At 40.7% G+C, this 18685-nt stretch overlaps 1 protein-coding gene across 1 annotated transcript in view; it reads left to right on the top strand.

The window, feature by feature from the left end:
- LOC581842 (vacuolar protein sorting-associated protein 13D) overlaps positions 1–18685 on the top strand; it is a 90329-nt gene that overhangs the window by 34358 nt on the left and 37286 nt on the right. Inside the window, exons 24-43 of the mRNA XM_030987496.1 lie at positions 367–552; positions 1207–1343; positions 2345–2498; positions 3141–5113; positions 6005–6200; positions 6296–6306; positions 6394–6430; positions 7049–7310; positions 7871–8063; positions 8534–9139; positions 9647–9725; positions 10081–10497; positions 11700–11924; positions 12761–12918; positions 13521–13619; positions 14355–14588; positions 15273–15468; positions 16256–16455; positions 17264–17463; positions 18348–18418. Of these exons, the coding sequence (XP_030843356.1) occupies positions 367–552; positions 1207–1343; positions 2345–2498; positions 3141–5113; positions 6005–6200; positions 6296–6306; positions 6394–6430; positions 7049–7310; positions 7871–8063; positions 8534–9139; positions 9647–9725; positions 10081–10497; positions 11700–11924; positions 12761–12918; positions 13521–13619; positions 14355–14588; positions 15273–15468; positions 16256–16455; positions 17264–17463; positions 18348–18418 (5634 nt within the window). The remainder of the gene's footprint in view (positions 1–366; positions 553–1206; positions 1344–2344; positions 2499–3140; positions 5114–6004; positions 6201–6295; positions 6307–6393; positions 6431–7048; positions 7311–7870; positions 8064–8533; positions 9140–9646; positions 9726–10080; positions 10498–11699; positions 11925–12760; positions 12919–13520; positions 13620–14354; positions 14589–15272; positions 15469–16255; positions 16456–17263; positions 17464–18347; positions 18419–18685) is intronic.

Raw genomic sequence — 18685 nt, 5'->3', positions numbered from 1 at the left:
TAGAGATTATATAAAATCATTATTAAATAACAAGTTTAAAACCTATTTGTATTTTGTTTAATGTGTATATCACAACAATTACACAATTTTCTCTTTTGCATTAAAAATCAAATGTAACTATTTGTATGTATTATTAATTAATTATTATTATTTATCTATATCATTGCAAAATATTGAGGATTGTGAACCTCTCATCACCATGAAGATAGAGCATATCACTGCTTTTTTTTTAATCACAAATGTAAAGCCCCCCCCCCCCCCCAGGAAAAAAAGGTAGGTAAAAAGTAGTAATGGACCCAAAAGGTAACCCTGTGGAACTCCACACTTGATTTAATTGTGCTATGCTTTGATGTTCTGTACATGCAGGTAACCAATCAGGCGCGTCATCCCTTGCCCCGCCTGCTCTCTCGCCCTTTGACCCTGTGGTTAATGATAAGGAAGCGCTCATCCATGTGGAACTACAGCTCATCAATGCTGAACGTCCATCAAACACCAACAATGATGGTCCCGTGCAAGTCGCTGTCATTCAGGTCAATAGCTTGGATGTCATAGGTAAGACAGTACTTGAGCTTTTAAAAAACAATGTCTTGTAATAAAGTATAACACCGCAAAATTGGTGTTCAGATATAATTGTAGTATTGAGATACCCTTTTTCATAGGTCCCATTATATTTCATATATTATCAGAAAGACAATCAAGCACAAACAATTACAGCAAAGGAAAGCAGGAAAATGCTTGTAGATTTGTGAAGTTTTAAAAAACTGAGATGAGCCGTAAGAAAGTTTAGCTTTTTTAAAGGTAAAGACCAGTTTTGGAAATACCCCCCTCTCAAAAAATTAAATGGAAGCTCTTATTACCAATCATGTGAAAGAATATGTTTTGACTAATACGTGATGATACAAATTTTGCCAGGGAAACCGCATACTAGTTGATATATTAAGGTAAATTAGTATATCTATCCGGACTGGATTGATATAGGGTAGCCCCATATACATCTTTCTGTGTACAGTGCTTGCAACTTTACCAAGACTGGGCCAAATTTCTTATCATTTTGATGATTCCAGAACCTTGCAGTACACACCAATACTTATATGCTAGATGATCAACCTTTTCTGATCAATTTTACAATGCAATCGCATAACCAGAACTGGTCTATACCTTTAAAGTCATTATGGGAATTTCTAAATTTGTTTTCTTCCTGACCAGCTAATCAAGAGACTATAGTAGAGCTACTGTCCTTCTTCCAGCAAGCCTTCCCAGAAGATGAGAACAAACCCAAGCAGTCCCCTGAAGATCCATCCAGCTTCACCAACTCACTCTTACGGGAAGCAAGCATCATAGAGGTAGTACAGTCTTTCTACCGTTGTGCTCATGATATCTCATTGAATTGTTAAAGGTACTGTGTCCCATTTGCAGGCCAAAAACAATGAAAAGGTTAAATTCCAACGCCATTTAAAAGATAATACTCCAAATTACATCCAAAAGAAGAGATTACTTTCCATGAAATGAAAAGGAACAAAAATTAATCTCTTTCTTGTGAGTAAAACAAATGATTATTTACTTTGTATATATTGTTCCTGAATAGATATAATTACCTTTGGTCATCTTAGAAGGACAGGTGTCCTAGTCCTAGTGAGGAAGCTGTCTAAATACATATTTTATTAGCAGAAAATGTCCTGGGGGCGGGGGGTAGTAGTCCGGTGAGTCTGTTTTGGACTTTATTTGGGATGAAAGTCTATGGCTCATTTACACATGACACAGTTTATCCAGACTTTTTTTAATATTTTTAATCTCAAAGAATGGCAAATGGGGATTGAAAAAAGTAGCTGTGCACATCAAAGGTCCTTAGCATACTCACTCTTTATGTGTTATACAGTAAGATACAGCAATGTGAAGCATAGAACGCTTATATTTTAAAACAAGTTTGTAGCGTCATATCCTCAAACTGCTGGCGACAGAGCAACAAGACCAAGTCCAGTAGTGCCGTGTTTGTGCCATCGAACTGGATCGACCAAATCAATTGATTCATAATATATATATATATATATATATATATATATTTATATATATATATAATATTTTTTCCTGTAACATGAGAGTAATTTTAATATATTCATACTATTAATTAAATGTAATGTTAATTGTTATTGTATAATTGTTTTAAATGGGGGCACGCTACAAGAGTCCTATCTCGCACCCCGGGGCAACGTGTCTGACACGGCCCGTTGTAGCAACTACTCCGAAGATCAAGATACATTAATCTTGATCTAAGGAGACACGAACGAACGAACGAAGCGTCATGTTAACGAGCCTTTACCCTTCTTACCCTTCTCTATCTATTCAGCCTTCCAACAGCCAGACACCAACCCGTACAGAGATCTCAGCAGACTTCCGCTGCCTTAACATAGTCATGGTCAGGGGCATCATGGGAACCAAGGTCAGAGGTCAGAAAGTTGCTACAGCCACTGTGAGTGAGGCTCACGTACATGCAACTCTAGGTAAATATATATGGTCTACCTTTATTGTTCCCAGTGTTAAACTAGGAATTTCACTCTTGCATCATGTATTTTGTTCATTTTCTGTTTTTCCTTCTTTCTTGAATTATTCTCGAGATAGATGGCCAAAAGTGATCAAAGGGAGCAATCGTATGGTAGAGAAGTAGCATTTAAAATATCTGGAATATGTGAATTAATCGCACAAAGTCTTTTTGGGGGGTCTAATTTTAGCAATACAAAGAATCGGGCTAAGGATTTAGAAAGACCAAAAAATATTGCTCCATGTTAATGAAATTTAAAGAAATTACAGTAGCCTTTTGTGTTCGTCTGTTTCACATCCTGTTTATAATTTGTAGCAATAAAGACAATGAATAAAAAACTGACTTTAGAATGGATGTACTAATTTTAGCTTCAAAATTCATAATTACATACATCGTAATTTCGTTTAAAACACATTTTAAAATGTAATCATGTACAATCTAAACACTGCAATTTGCGTAAGCTTGTAAAGTTGTACAGACTATACTTATCCTGAGTACCCTGTGTATGTATGAAAAATTTGTACCTGTGAAATGTATATACTTAAGAGTGACTTTTATCAATAGAGCTAATTTTGAACATGTTCTCTTTGTATTCTGATACCAGGTGGGGAGATGAGTGTGGGAGGGTTTCTTGGCGGTCTCCAGCTCTTAGACTTAACGCCAGAGGGCAGCAGACACCAAAAGGTCTTCAGTGTCGGACAAGACCCAACAACAACAGGCCAGAAGACTTCTCTTGAAAGGGATTCAGTAATGAAACAAAGTGACCAGACGGACCTGTACAAATCTGCCATGGATACCTCGAGATTTAGCACGATCAAAGACACGGAAGACAAGGAAGTCAAGGAAGACAAGAAAGGCAAGGAAGTGCTGAGAGCCTTCTCCTTTACTTTCAAGAAAGGAAGAGACGTTGAGAACACAACAGCTATGTCTCTGGGATCACCTATCAAGATACAAGTTGGTGGAGAGGATATTGATGAGCAGTTGAACCTGTCGCTTCATCTTGCATCCCTCTGCTACATCCATGTCCCTCGGTTTCTCCATGAAGTCACCCTCTGCATGGACGAGTTTCAGAGCTCAATCGCCAACCTTGCAAACTCCATTCAGAAGGCAGCCGGCGATGCAGCCAGGGAATTGATACAGTCGCAGATGCCTGACCTTGTCACGTCCTTCTCCCCAAGTATGTTCAACACCATGATGGAGTCTCCTGGGAAGAGAGGAAACACCTTTGGAGATTCATCCATGGACATGACTGACTCACGTATCGGTGCTAAGTCACACACCAGTATGAACTTCGATATCGTCATGGAGACGCCTGTAATCATCATCCCAAGGACAGCATCCAGCTCAGAGCTCTTGGTCGCCCATCTAGGAAAGATCAGCTTGACCAACAGCGAGTCTTCGGACATCAGTCGGGACATGGACATCGAGAGCACCTTGGGACTCGACCCTAATCCGGATATGACCCGCTTCTTCTTGAGGATTCAGAACGTGAACCTGTTCTCCTTCAACCACGAAGACACAAACGTGCCATCGGAGCAGAGCGTAACCAGCATCAGTTCGGACATCATGAGCGCTGCCTCCGGACCTTATTCAGGGACACCTATCCTTCACAACACTTCTCTGGAGGTCATCGTGAATCAGATCCCATCGGAATCTGGTCCACCGGTCATGGATAACAGCATGGCATTCCCTGACCTTGAGGAGAAAGAACCTCTCGACCTTGACCACCACTCCTCCACCTTGCAAGTTGTAGGTAAGGTGGTCACCCACCTGAAGGTCATTCTGTCCAAGCATATCTATGAACAGATCTTGCAGACACTGGATAACCTGACATATGACGAACCAACAAAGGTACCCTCCACTCCTGTTAGCCTAGAGAAAACCAAAGGCAGAAAGTCAGGAATCTTCAATGTCAAGGAACTAGAGCCGTTGGGGACACAATCAAAGACACCGGGGTATCATAGAGTCACAGAAAGTACACCCATCCGACCTGCTGGAAGTAAGCTCCCAATGAGGATATGTGCAAATTTTGCCATGCCAGACCTCTGTATTCAAATGCGGGGTGACCTCAGCGATGGCGATCAAGGCATTGTCAATGTGTGCTTCTCGGACTTCAGCATCGATTACGAGAAGTCCACTCCAGCTGCGACATCGGTCACCATCCTCCTGCAGTCTCTGGTGATTGAGGACCTCCTTCAGAGTCCTGACTCCAAGCATCGCCAACTCGTAGCATCTCATGGTGGCACCAGACGCTCTGGCAGTGGCCCGTCATCCAAGATGGTCCATTCCACGTCGTGTCCATCGGTGACGGCCATGCCGGCGATGTCGCCCATCAGACCCAGCTCAGTGCCTTCGGAACTAAACAACCCTGATCAGTATTATGCTCCTCAGTACAGTAGACAAACGAGCAGTAGCAGCCGGGGTATGTACCCTTCCACACCACCTCCTTCTCTGAACATCTCCTTGGAGGACATTAACATATCAACGGATACAGTCCCTACCAGTGATGCCCTGGTACAGATCAGAGTTCTCTTGGTGGACAAGAAGAGTCCTGAGTACGCTACCAAGTACAAGAAGGTGAGGAATTTGGATGGTTAAGGATCAGAGAGATAAATGGTTAAAGGTTATAGAGGATAGGGGACACATTGATTTCATATCAAGGCCTGCACCGAAGTTAAGTTGGAGTTATTAAACTTACCTGTGCATATGTGTGCATACATGTGTGTCAACTTTTATAAGGCTACTGACATGTAGAGTGTATTCAAACTTGTAATATTGCTACCCAAAAGTGACATTTGGAACTGATGTTTTGAATATGGTATATGATGTGACCTAATTATTTTTTGCTTTTATTTTGTGTTGTATATTAGTTTGTTCCTTTGTACTGTACTTTTCATTTATTTAGTCATTGTGAGAAGCAGTGAACCACTTGATTGGTCTACGAGAGCATTCAGTGAGAGTCTGCTGTTTCAGCACATTTCATTAAATATTTGGTGATGCTATTGTTCAAATATTTTTTTTTTAAATTGTACAGAGCAGAATATCTCTGTTGTTTGATCCCCTTTTATCATGTGTTCAAGGCATCATTTAACAATGTTACATCTGAGATGCATGACCCTACGTGTTATCAGCATCTGTGATATGGTGTAAAATTGAAGCCCTAAAAAAAAATTGCGCTTCAAAATGATCATGAAGTGCCTCCAAAAAGTAAAAATCTTTGAGTGACTGGTTTTACCATACTCATTTTTCCAAATAGACAGTAGTGTTATGAAAACCATTGAATTTCGATTTTAAATCATAAATATCTTGATAATCAGACAGGCGATCGGCTTGTAAACATGGGATTTCTGAATGACCTATAGATTTATAATTATGATTGCAGCATGAGCTAAATCCAGGATTTTGTTCAGAATCTGAGACAAAGATACCCAATCCCTTTAACCATCATTGATTTTCTTACCTGTGCAGACCAACCAGTTTGTTGATGTTGAGTTCAACCAGCTGGACATCACCATCAACCAGCAGACTTGGGTGGTTCTCCTGGACTTCCTGGGTATAGGGAGCTCACTACCTAAGGACAACGTCAAACAGGACACTCCAACCAGAACCAGTGCTCCGCAGAGACAGACATCTGACGTACAACCACTGCCAACTCAACAAACAAGTGAGTAGTTTGCTGGCCGTTGGAGTCGACAAGTACATTGTAAAGCTAGTCTTTAGTTCTGGGCCTTGTCTTATAAAGGGTTGCGATCGATCCAGATCAATCACAAGTTAACTGTCTCATATCTCTGATAAATACAGAGATGCAATCGATATCAATCAAAAATAAGTTGAGATTATTTGCAGGTTTTAATTAGGCGGGGCTCATACAACCAATGCCAACTCAACAAACAAGTGAGTATTTTGTTGGCCGTGGGAGTCAACAATTGTTTTTAATGCGTAAGATGGGTTGTCACAGCAAACTGTAATGAAAAGTAGCAAAATTTGGTTTATGTATTAAAAATTTGTTCAACTGTATAGGTTAACGGCAGAAAGTTATTCTTTGAAAGGTAAATAAAGAAGAAATAAATTCAAATTACATTGCACGGAATTACATCATTCTCTCTACACACCTCAAGAGTTGTTCATGTCAGTTTATGCTAGCTTCACATTATGTTCCCGGTGGCCACGGCATCCTTGTTTGACCGAAACGCAGTGTGCTGTGGGATTTGTTGTTATTTTTTCTCTGTATTCAAGTTTTGTTAGATATTTTGTTACGTAGTGTCACGTTTTATTGAGTTCACCTCGTTTTACTACGGCCTATTGGGTTTCTCATCCGCATCGTGACTGCCCTGGCAAATTTTTGACAGCTTAAAAATCTGGCCTGGCATCCACGGCAATCACAGCCTGTCACCTTTGCCCAATAGTTTCCCCCTGCATTGTCTTACGTCCATCTTGTATTGTCCATGGTGACCTGAAAGATATATTTTTATAAAGAAATTAATGTTTTGTTCTCACCCAATTGTCTTCTAGGTGTAGGTGAACCAGAAGGTAACAACATGGAGATGCAGGTGCACCTGGCATCCCTCTCTCTCATCCTCAACAAACCTGACTACGAGCTCGCCAAGGCCAGCGTGTCAGAGGTCAATGCTCACATGACCAACATGGAGGGCAACCTAGAGGTCAAAGGTCACATGGGAAGCATGTCGGTGCTGGACTTGACCCCGCATGGAAGGCTCTACAGGGAGAGGTTCACAACGAAAGGAGAAGAGGCTCTCAGCTTCCATATTTTCAAGTAAGTCACAGAGAAAACTGTGTTGGAGTTTAAGATGAACTTGAGTTCTTGCCATTTAAATGTATTGTTAAAGAAGCTATTCTTATTGTTTTATTTTTTAGTTGAAGTTACATTGAATCATAAAATGATAAAATAGCTGACCCAATCTTGCTGAATTAAAATGAAAGCACTGCCCGCAGATATAGGTGTATGGGACTGCACACCTATGTGGCATCAAATATTGTTTTTGAGATGGTCACTGAGCCATTTTTTAATGAGTGGATATGTCACCGGACTGTCGATCACAAGATCAGTGGTTCGAGTCCTGCCGCGGCACTAATGTCCTTTGGCAAGACATTGATCTACATTTGCCACACTCAACACAGGTGATGTAAATGGCTACCTGGTAGGAATTAATTCCTTGAATGTTAGAGGGCTGTAATGGCTGCCTTGCTAAAGCCAGGGTAATAAACGGGGCAGTGCCAGGAGTGTCACAAAGTGGCGGACATGAATGCTAGATACATGTGAGAAGCAATTACTATTAATATTATTATTACTAATGCTGCTTTTTATACCTTTAGGTATGGAAAGCCTAGGAAGGAGCCTCAAAGGGAGTTTGAGAGGGATTTTGACATGAGTGTGAAACTGAGGATGTCAACAGTCCGCTACGTTCACACGAACCGTTTCCAGTCAGAAGTCGTGGCCTTTGCGCAGCATTTCAACCAACTCCAGGAAGTCCTTGGCACAATGAGGGCTGCAGCTGCAGGGCATGAGGTGAGGAGGATGGTGAGGGTTAGGGTGAGGAGGAGGGGGAGGGTAAGAGGGAGGGGGAGGGGGAGGGGGAGGAAGGAGAGGGAAGAGGATGATGATAATAATGATGATTGTGGTGGTGACGATGATGAAGAAGAAGGTTGTGATGATGATTACAATGAAGACAATGACATTGGTAATACTGAAGATATCATAATAATGATTATTATCATGGTGATGTGATGGATAATTGTGATGGTGGTGATGGAAAAGATGATTGTGATGATAATAATGAACTTCACCCTGCTTCAATGAGGGCAGCTGCTGAAAAACTACAAGGTAGTCTATGGATTTGATATTTACATGATATTTAATGAGTTGATTTCAATGAAGGAATACTGAAAAGAAGTTTAGTATTCATTATTTTTCATGTCATTTTACGAGTTGATCAGGTTACGTTACAATGTTTGTCATTTATGTCTTTGACACCTCAGGTATCTGTTGAACCAACTCGTACATCTCGCATCATGCTTGATGTCCAGGCTGGCTCTCCTGTCATACTAGCACCCGTGAGCTCCCAGTCCAAGGACCTACTGGTCATCAACCTTGGCAACCTGACCCTACGCAACCAGTTCCTGATGTCTGGGACACCCGGAACCATTATCCACAAGACCAGTCCTCCTAAACCTCACCCTGAGGACCCTAAGCCCTCGGAAGAATCCTCCAAACCTGCCAGAGAAACACCCAGGAAGGTGGCCACAGCTCATGGTCTAAATTTAGAAGACAGTCCTGGACTTGGTCTAGGAACTGCCCCTGGTGTCTTGACACGAGCCAGCACAAGGACTGCTGTAATATCTAAGTCCAGCCATGGACCGCAGTATTCATCAACGCCAAAGCATTCTCCAAGAGTTGCTGATGAAGCGAGTGAAGCGGAAGTGGAGGTCAGCAAGAAGGAGGAGAATTTGAGTTGTCTTCTAGACTGTATTCAGATTGATCTTGAAGACATGGATCTTTACCCTGCAGAGCGAGTTTCTCCGACAGACTTTGATGTGTCAGATGGAACAGCTTTGATCTTTCCGTCTTTCATTGTCCAAAGAAAGGTTAGACTTCTTATCTTATCTTTAAGTGTTTTCATCTCTTCTTATTGATTTTCAATGTGTATTATCATAATTCTTAGCATTATTTTTGGTTTAAAAGCAAGTACCCCTACCTCTTGAAAAGCACAATGTGTACATGTACAGTGTATGAGATCAAATGTTATTGCTTTGGGATGGGACTACTACATTATAACTTAATTTTCTTATATCATTTCATTACTCAACTCTCATACATTTTCTACTGTAATCATTTGCCACGTGTTTGTGTACTCTTGAGTACTATGTGTAAGTTCTTGTTTGATTTGTAAGAATTTCTTTACAGTCATTAAACAAAACATACTTCTTGTGAGAATACATATTCTTGTGTGTGCTCTGATTTCATTCACAGAGCTAAAGATTATGTGCATCTTTGTGAAAATCTATTGAAATTAATTGCCAGTAATTTGACCTGGTTGTATGTCATCCTATTACCATTTATAATGCTGTTTGGTTTGGTTCTTTTCTTTGTAGGGTGGCAAACTGTTGAAGCAGACATGCCTTCTGAAACTGCAGGTGGACCGTAATCTGGACATTGACATCAGAAGGACAGGTCAGAGCGCAATCCTTTTTTTTTCTCTCTCTTGTAGTCCGATGCATATCTATCAGTGTCGCAATTTGTAAATCTTTACCCTAAGTCAAGAAATCATGAGATAATGTATATGTAGTAGTATCAAATACGTTTTCCAATTCTGATTACAAATCATAGTATACCTATGCACATCATAGTATGGTAACATAGACAAAAGTTCATAGAATGAATACACTGTACAATGAACAGATACATTGTAAATGCATGTTAATATGCACATATACATGTACAGTAGTAACACGACAATACAATATATGCAAAATACAGCAAGTATGTTTAGTACATGTAATTATGCTACTTTTATATATCCCTGTAGTTCCAGACATGGAAATAGATGGTCTGCTCTCATCGGTCCACTGCTGCCTGGACCTCTCCCAGTACCAGCTCATCCGTGGGTTCCTGGACCACAATCTGGGCGAGCCTCTGGAGGAGTTCCAAACACTGCCCCGCCCTTCCAACCCCGAGTCCCAGACGGTCCTCAGCGGGCAGACCTGCACCAACATCTCCATGCATATCAACCTTGTCAACGTGACCCTTGAACTCCTCCTCCAGCATGCATCTGACCCTGTCGTTGGTGTCCATGGTAACGAGTCTGAGGAGGCGGTGCCCGAGAGGTCGTTGGGTCAGTTCAACTTCATGGAGTCCAAGTTCTCGTTCATGAGCCAGTCGAACGGAGCCAAGACGGTGGACTTGGTGTCACATGCCATCAGAGCGTATGATACCAGATGGAAAGGTATGTGGAAGAAATGTTGACCCTTGTTATTGGATGGATGGTAACCAAGATTTGAATTAAGTGCTTCTAGCATTTTAAAGCCTATCTGCACTTGTTGGCCAGGAGGGATTAGACCTCCCTGCGTGGTCACTGGCAGGTGGTTATCTTATCAATTCAGCTCTCAATTAACATAAGAAAAAGGGGACCATAGGGGACCAGTGGGTACCGCTTAGGAGTTGTTTGCTGTATAGAGGGCACCAGTAGCTACAAGTTGTGCAGTCCCGCTTTAAAGAGAATGGTTTCAACTGGCTTCCAGCTTTTCAATTCTATTCCAATCTAATCCAAAAGGTATTTGATGTCGTGCCTTCTCTTTGGAGTTACGAGGTGCTTCACACACATCACTTCAGTCCACAGGTCTGGGTCGTTTAAACAAAGTAATCGTCTCTTCGGAGCCAGAAGGGCATTAACTCATGTGCTTTAACACAGAGTTAATTCACTTCTGGCTCTGGACAGATGATATATCAATTCGATGAGGCCAGTTGAGTCAATTAAAGATATAGACCGGAAGTGGTACAATTGCGGTTCAAGGGTTTTGGGTGCAAAATATCCATTCAATATTGTTTAGATATTGCCTTCAGAGGTTTAGATGGCAATACTTCAACCTAAATTCGCAAAAGAGCAGAAAAGTATGTTCGATGTTGAAGTGCATTTGCGATATCTATCGAGGCTGGATGGATATGATAATTTACCAAATATATCAATTAGTAGGCGGTTTCCCGGCAAAATTTGTATCACTTATTAGTAAAAAAATATTCTTTCACATGATTGGTAATAAGAGCTTTCATTTCATTTTTTGAGAGGGGGGGCGTTCCCAAAACTGGTCTATACTGGTCTTTAAGCTGTGTTCTCAAGCGAACTATACAGGACTATACAGGAATTCCACAGATGAAGCTCCTTCAAGATTGCAGGTAGCTGGTTCGATTTCAGGCAATATACAGGCAATGGAATTGAGAGCTCTTGCTTCTGTAAGCTTATACATGAGATTGTAAATATTTGTATAAAATAAACTGTATCATAACGTAAATAGCACACAAATGGACGTAAATTGCCGTTCACACGCACATAGTTTGCTAGAATTTTCAGTCAATTTGAAGGAGGCAGACTTAACCAGAAGAAGAAGAAGAAGCGTAACCTTCACTCAACTCTTTCCTCTTTCATTTTAGGCGATACTAGTAAGAAGAGAAGCAACGTCTTTGAGGAGATCCTGACCCCTACCAGACATCACAGTCGCAATCCGAACCCTCTACAGCTGGAGCTGCACTTCACATCCCAGGCCGATAGCACCAGAGCAACGGCCCTGCTCAACAACATGAGGGTCATATGTGTCTTTGACCTTCTCCTAGCAGTCAAGGATTTCTTACTGGCCTATGATTCACAGGCAGTTCAAGGCAAGCTATCTTTTTCCATAAGAGAAATTTTAATGCTTACTTGATTTGAATGAAAGATTACCATTTGAAGGTATTATCCTGTTGTCAAACCTTGACAACATTTGTTATGAAATGTTGGGGGAAAAAGCAAAAAGCATGAAGCAAGTGAATGTATGTAATGTGAGCATTCATAATTCTATGTGGGACAACAGAAATGTGCCTTAAAGCTTTTAGACCCATTAGCTCTATATTAAAGGCCAATCCCAACAACCCTAAAGTTGGTCTACAATTTTAATGGATTATTCATGAAGAACAATCTATCATAAAAGGGTTCATATGCACATGTACTAATCATTGAGTTCTTGGAAAATGATGTATTAACCCTAAAAAGGCCCAGAGACCACCAAAACAACCAACATGGCGTCATTAGGGTTAAAGGGAGATGGTTGTCAGTTTCCATGTGCAGTAGGTCATAATTCGCTGACACCAAACTTGGTGGAAATACCATTAATGGGGGTACATATACAAGTCTCGCACACAGCAAACCTGTGGTCCCATTAGGAAATACTCCTAGTTTCTCAGAGAGTCTTTTGGTGAGTGAAATGTAAGGTTACGTAATGACTCTTCAATATGGCGCGATTGGTGGAAAATGCATAGCATTACATAAGATCTGTTGGTATTAAAACTGTAGGCTAATCCTGGTGATTGCCATCACCTGTTATTGGATAAACACTGAATACTGTCCAAATCTCCATGACAGCCCACTAATACATGTATGTATCTTTAAGATAATTATTATGTTTCTGCACAGAAGCAAAGTTCTAGTTTGTTGAACATTTGGTTATTTTTCATGACAGGATCAGAAGGAGCAAGTGCCAGGGCATCGTCAGAAGCCTCAACGTCCCTGGACCCTTCTACAGAGTCCTCTAACGTAACAACGGTAGATAAGAGATCCAGGTCACCGGTCAGCATTGGAACAGGCATACTCACCAAGAGGGTACCACACAGAGAACAGGTAAACGGATTGGAAGGATAGATGGATAGGTGGATAGATAGAAGGATAGATTGAAAGATGGATAGATAGGATAGATATATTGATAGATGGATAGACCCTGCTACAGAGTCTTCTAACGTAACAACGGTAGATAAGAGATCCAGGTCACCGGATAGATTGATAGATAGGATAGATGGATAGACAGAAGGATATATTGATAGATGTATAGACAGAAGGATAGATTGATAGATAGAACGATAGATGAATAGATAGATATATAGATGGATAGATAGAAGGATAGATTGGTAGATGGATAGCTAGAAGGATAGATTGATAGATGGGGAGATACATGTAGAATGGATGGAAGAATAGATACATGGTTATAAACGGAGAAAATTGGGATATAAACATTAAACAAATTATTAATGACTGGGTTGATAAATGGACAGGGGGATTGATATAGAGGGTATACTTGTAGATAATATGTTGCTCAGCTGATTACATTTCCCCCGTCTTTTCAATTCAAATCTTATCCATATGCCCTCTTCCCCTCAATAGCGCAAAATCAAATACGCTATGCTCTCTCTTTTTTGTTGACCTTTTCCTTCTTGCACTTGTTATAGGTTGAGAAGAACTCAGACTTCAAGGTGAATGTGACTGAGACAGAGTTTGTGATCTTAGGGGACACATCATCTAGTGACTCTAATGCTGTCATCTTAAAGGTAAGCACCCCACCAAATAAAACAAACAGAAAACAAAACAAACAAACATTCCTCAAGTATGGTGAAAATGTATTGTGCGCCATCTTCGCCAAGCTTCTCACAGTGCATTAACTGTAACTGTGAATTTGTGATCTTAGATGATGCATCGTATAGTAATTCTAATACTGTCATCTTGAAAGAAAGCATTAACCTACCACCCCAGATTCAACACTCCTGGCACTCCACAATTAATACCCCGGCTTTAGAAAGCAAATTTTGTGGGGAAAACAGTTAGAAAACAGATTTTCATATCTTTTTGTCAGCAGTGCCTCGCAAAGTCTGTGCCGTGCTGACCTACAAGCCAGTCTCGAAGGAGAACCCTCTCTCGATTTTTATATATCTTTTTGTAAGCAGTGCCTCGCAAAGTGATTATTTTTCCTCCATTGTTGTAACAGTCTACCTGTGCCGTGCTGACCTACAAGCCAGTCTTGAAGGAGAACCCTTTCTCATCCAAAAATTGTGGGTACATGTACAGTCAACTTACTGTAATTACAAAGCAACTTTTATGGGAAATACTTGTTAGAAAACAGTTTTTATATCTTTTCCTCAAGAGTGCCCACAAATCTTTAGTATCAATATTTCTCCTCCATTGTTGTAACAGTCTACCTGTGCAGTTCTGACCTACAATCTTTTCTTCAGATGTGCCCCACAAAGCTTTTAGTGTCAATATCTTTCCTCCTTTGTTGTAACAAACAGTCTACCTGTGCCGTGCTGACCTACAAGCCCGTCTCGAAGGAGAACCCTTTCTCGTGCGGTCTAGAAGGGTTGGAGGTATTCTCCTGCTGCATGAGTAGTGAAGAGGACACCGCACTCTCCATCGTGGACCCTAGCACCATCAACGTGGAGCTGAAGGGAACATCGTCTCACCTTCACAGCGGGCAGCAGCTCGGCGGACTACTAGATATCATGGATGCCCATGCTATACTGGAGGTGAGTCCATTAAAGAGTTGATATCAATCTACTGTAAACGTCATGGTGCTTTAATTTCGCGGATTTCGCGCTTAAGTTGGTGTCTGCGAATATTAAACCCATTAATATGTAAGCATGACATCTTATGCGTGTTTAGAACGGGCCGAAATGCGTGTGACCCGAATTTAAGAACCCGCGAATATGTTTTGGGGTCGCTTAGCGTGAAATGTATCCATGTATATGATGCGCTCTCTCCCTCTAACAATTGGTTCGTAATGCATGCATTTCTTTGAGCTCACCCATTTATTATTCAATTTTTAGGATGTTGTGTTTGAGTCAATCAATTATCAATATATCACTTGTGCAAGTGTTTGTACAGTTTAAACCAGAAAGAAAGCTGCGTTCCTGGAATAAGTCTTTATTTCAAATTTTACCCGGAAAGGTCATTTTCATATGCAACCACTGTTTTATGGAATAACTTGCCAGAATACCTTAGAAATATAGAAACATACTAAAAGTTCAGAACTAATTTGAAAACATACTTATTTAGCACCTTGTAAAATCTGATAATCATGAACCCAGTGCACCATTACCACTTCTTCTGTATTTTGTTACGTGAAGTGCATAGACTCAGAGACATGCAATTATGGGTATGTGTTATGCGTTATAAAAAAAATGTAATTATTATTACTTTGTCCTTTGTAGGTTCACATCCAGGCGCTGAACATCCGCGTATCCTACCATGATGCTCAGCTCTTCCTCAGCATCATGAACTCACTGCCATCACAGATGATCAAGAAACAGCACTCTGAGGACGAGGAGGAAGAGGTGGAGGCGGTGGATAATATGAGGAACGAGGCGGAGGAGAAGACGCAATCCAAGTCCAAGATTAAGAGACAAAGTAAGCTTCCAATCAGATGCATTTCCTAGAATTCTTATCCCACACACTGCCCATCGAGATTGTGTATGGCAACAAATTATTGTCATTACCGTATTTGCCGGCGATAAGGCCGCAGCGCCGTATAGGCCGCATCCCCGACTTCGCGGCAGCTCCGTTAAACGGGCCTTTCTTTTAATTTTGCAATGCATTGGCACGAACTTAGATCAAGATCTATTGGCATATGTTGTTTTTGGAAGTTTATTTTCGTCTTCATGTCAACAATGCAAGATAAAATTGTCGGTAAGATGTGTGGAAATGTATTGTTATTGTACTGTTCGTAGATCTAGTCCCATGTGTGCAAATTTGGGCTGGTTTGACTTACTTTTTTATAATTTTTTTTACTCTTTTGTCGCATAGACCGCACCCCGACTTTTTGATATTTTCTCTTCCAAAAATACTGCAGCCTTTACGCCGGCAAATACGGTATCAACTTGAGGTACACATAAAATCCATGTATCAGTTTAGAGTGTTCATAATATTTGAGCATCAGTTTTTGTCTTGAGTGTGTGTGTGTATAATTGTGTTTTTACAGACGTGTATCAATCAGATATGATTATTTACATCTGGGGACTGACCTTTAACGTCAGCATCTGAAAGACGTGACTCAGTTTCGAACCTGCGTCCTTGGCTGAATCAGTTTGTAACTTCCATTGTTAGCTGGATTACAGGCGTACGCCACAACGCCCACTTATTGGTAATTTCAGAAGTTGACCTCTGTGACCTTTGTTTTCATTGTGTTCCATCTTAGTCGCCAAGTTGAAGGAGTTAGGGTTCCATACTCAAGACTGTCGCAAGGCCTTGGAGAGGAGTAACTACAGACTGGACCTAGCTGCAGGATGGCTCCTAGAGAATGCCCAGCCTGTTCCTGCTTCGAGCCCGGCTCATAGCCCTAGGGAACCGGACAGGGAGGATGGGGGCAGCGGCAAGATGGAGATTGCAGGAATCGAGGTATGTTTGATCTTTTACCAAGAATAGGAGTTCAGGGCCTGAATGCAATGATGATGATGATGATGATGATGATGGTGGTGGTGGTCGTGATGGTGATGGTCGTGATGGTGATGATGATATTGATGATGATGATGATGGTGATGATGATAATGGTGATGATGATGATGATGATGGTGATGATGATGATGATGATGGTGATGATGATAATGATGATAATGGTGATGATGATGGTGATGATGATGATGAGGGTGGTGGTGGTGGTAGTGGTAGTGGTAGTGGTAGTGATGGTGATGATGGTGATGGTGATGATGATGACGATCCAAATAATAATGATGATGATAATGATGATGATAATGATGATGGTAATGATGATGATGATAATGATGATGATGATGATGATGATGATGATGAAAATAATAACGATGATGGTGATGACAATGGACTTGTTTACCGAGGGTAGCCTCATCAGTATTAACACTGTTCTTCCTGAGGGCCCTTCAAACATTATTTATTCTTCTTACTGGGTACCCATTTCCCACACCTAGGTGGAGAGTGGCAAATGTAGATTAATATCTTGCCAAAGGACATTCATGCCGCAGCAGGACTCGAACTGTGAACCATGTGATTCACATTGATAGCTGAATAGCTCAGCACTCTATTTCGGGGGTTTTAGTCAACATCACAGTCAACAGTCATACATCGTTATTAATAATTATTAATATCATAGTGATAATTTCTAACACAAAAATTGATCTTTGTACCATCTGATATTCATTGCGTTACACCAATTTATTTCTATTCGCTCAAGGTGCGAGCTGGCTCCCTTGCCATCACCCTCATCGATGACTGCGGTAACATCGACATCCCTCTGATAGAGATCTCCTGCCAGAACCTCAACTTCTTTCAGAAGCTTCTCCCTAGCGCCCAAGGTCAAGCTGCTTGTGTTCTCTCTGCTGACTACTATCATAGGAGTCTCTCGGGCTGGGAGCCTTGCTTAGAACCATGGAAGTGAGTGTCTTGGTTCGGTTGGAATGTTTTCATTGTTTGTTTGTTTGTTTTTCTTTTTAAAGCCCCACTGCACTACTTACAGCTACTTGCGCCCTCTATATAGCAAACAATGCCTAATTGGTGACCATTGGTCCCACATGGTCCCCTTTTTCTTATGTTAATTGAGAGCTGATTTGATGAGAAAACCATCTGTCAATGACCATGCAGGGAGGTCTAATCCCTCCTGGCCAAACTAATGCAGACAGGCTTTAAATAAATGTAATGTTCATTGTGAAAGGATGTCATAGTTGCTAGCTGCTGAAAATGACCTTAGCGGTCTCTCGGTCTGGGAGTCTTGCTTAGAGCCATGGAAGCAAGTCTCTTAGTTCAGTTGTGGGTATGCTGTTATCAAATATACCAATCTTTGTTGAAAGGTCCACTAAAAGGAAATAAGAGTAACAGAAAAACCCATGATAAAAATTATTACTTGTATAATTAAACACTTCAAACTTACATAATGTGCAAACATCAATTGTTTAAAAAAAAATAATGGTATAGTGCATTGGTGTATTTTGCAATTGAAAGTACATTTTTTTTAAAGACTAGTCTAGATTGAAAAAAAAGAGAAAAAACAAACTCAAAGATATACATTGTAGATGGGACAGGGGAAAAGGGAAAGAGAGAGAGAGAGAGAGAGAGAGATGGGGAAGGGAGAGAGAGAGAGAGAGAGAGAGAGAGAGAGGAGAAGGAGATGGAGAGAGAGAGAGTTAAGAGTTTTAATGGTGGTTAGAAGGATGTTTATGGTTTAATGATAATCTGGAGATCATATCGTGATGAAAGATAACATTCTTTAGTCTACCTACATGTGTGTAGCATGTAACATTTTCTTGTTGTTCTTTGTGTAGGTGCAATGTGGAATGGATCCAGCAAGCCGCAAGCCAGATGTATGGGGAAAGACTCTTCATTCAAATGAAAGGTAAGCTACTCACACCTAACCAAACACAAGCAAACAAACTAACTAACAACCAGCTCAAATACATTCTATTGTTGGAAATCATCTACATTTCTATAGACTGAAAACTGTTAAGTGTAATTGATTTCCATGTAACTGATATTGCTTCTATTCCATTGAGAAATATATTTTTGTGACTTGTATAGATTGATAATATATTTTAATCTGATGTGTACGCTTAGAAATTTGTTTATTATAGCAAGCAAAAAGAAAAATACAAAGATTAGTATT

This window comes from Strongylocentrotus purpuratus, unplaced genomic scaffold (genome assembly GCF_000002235.5).
Source record: "Strongylocentrotus purpuratus isolate Spur 01 unplaced genomic scaffold, Spur_5.0 spur5_scaffold_16, whole genome shotgun sequence".
NCBI lineage: Eukaryota > Metazoa > Echinodermata > Echinoidea > Camarodonta > Strongylocentrotidae > Strongylocentrotus > Strongylocentrotus purpuratus.
The sequence above is the reverse complement of the archived record's forward strand: the minus strand, read 5'-3'. Positions and strand labels throughout refer to the sequence as shown.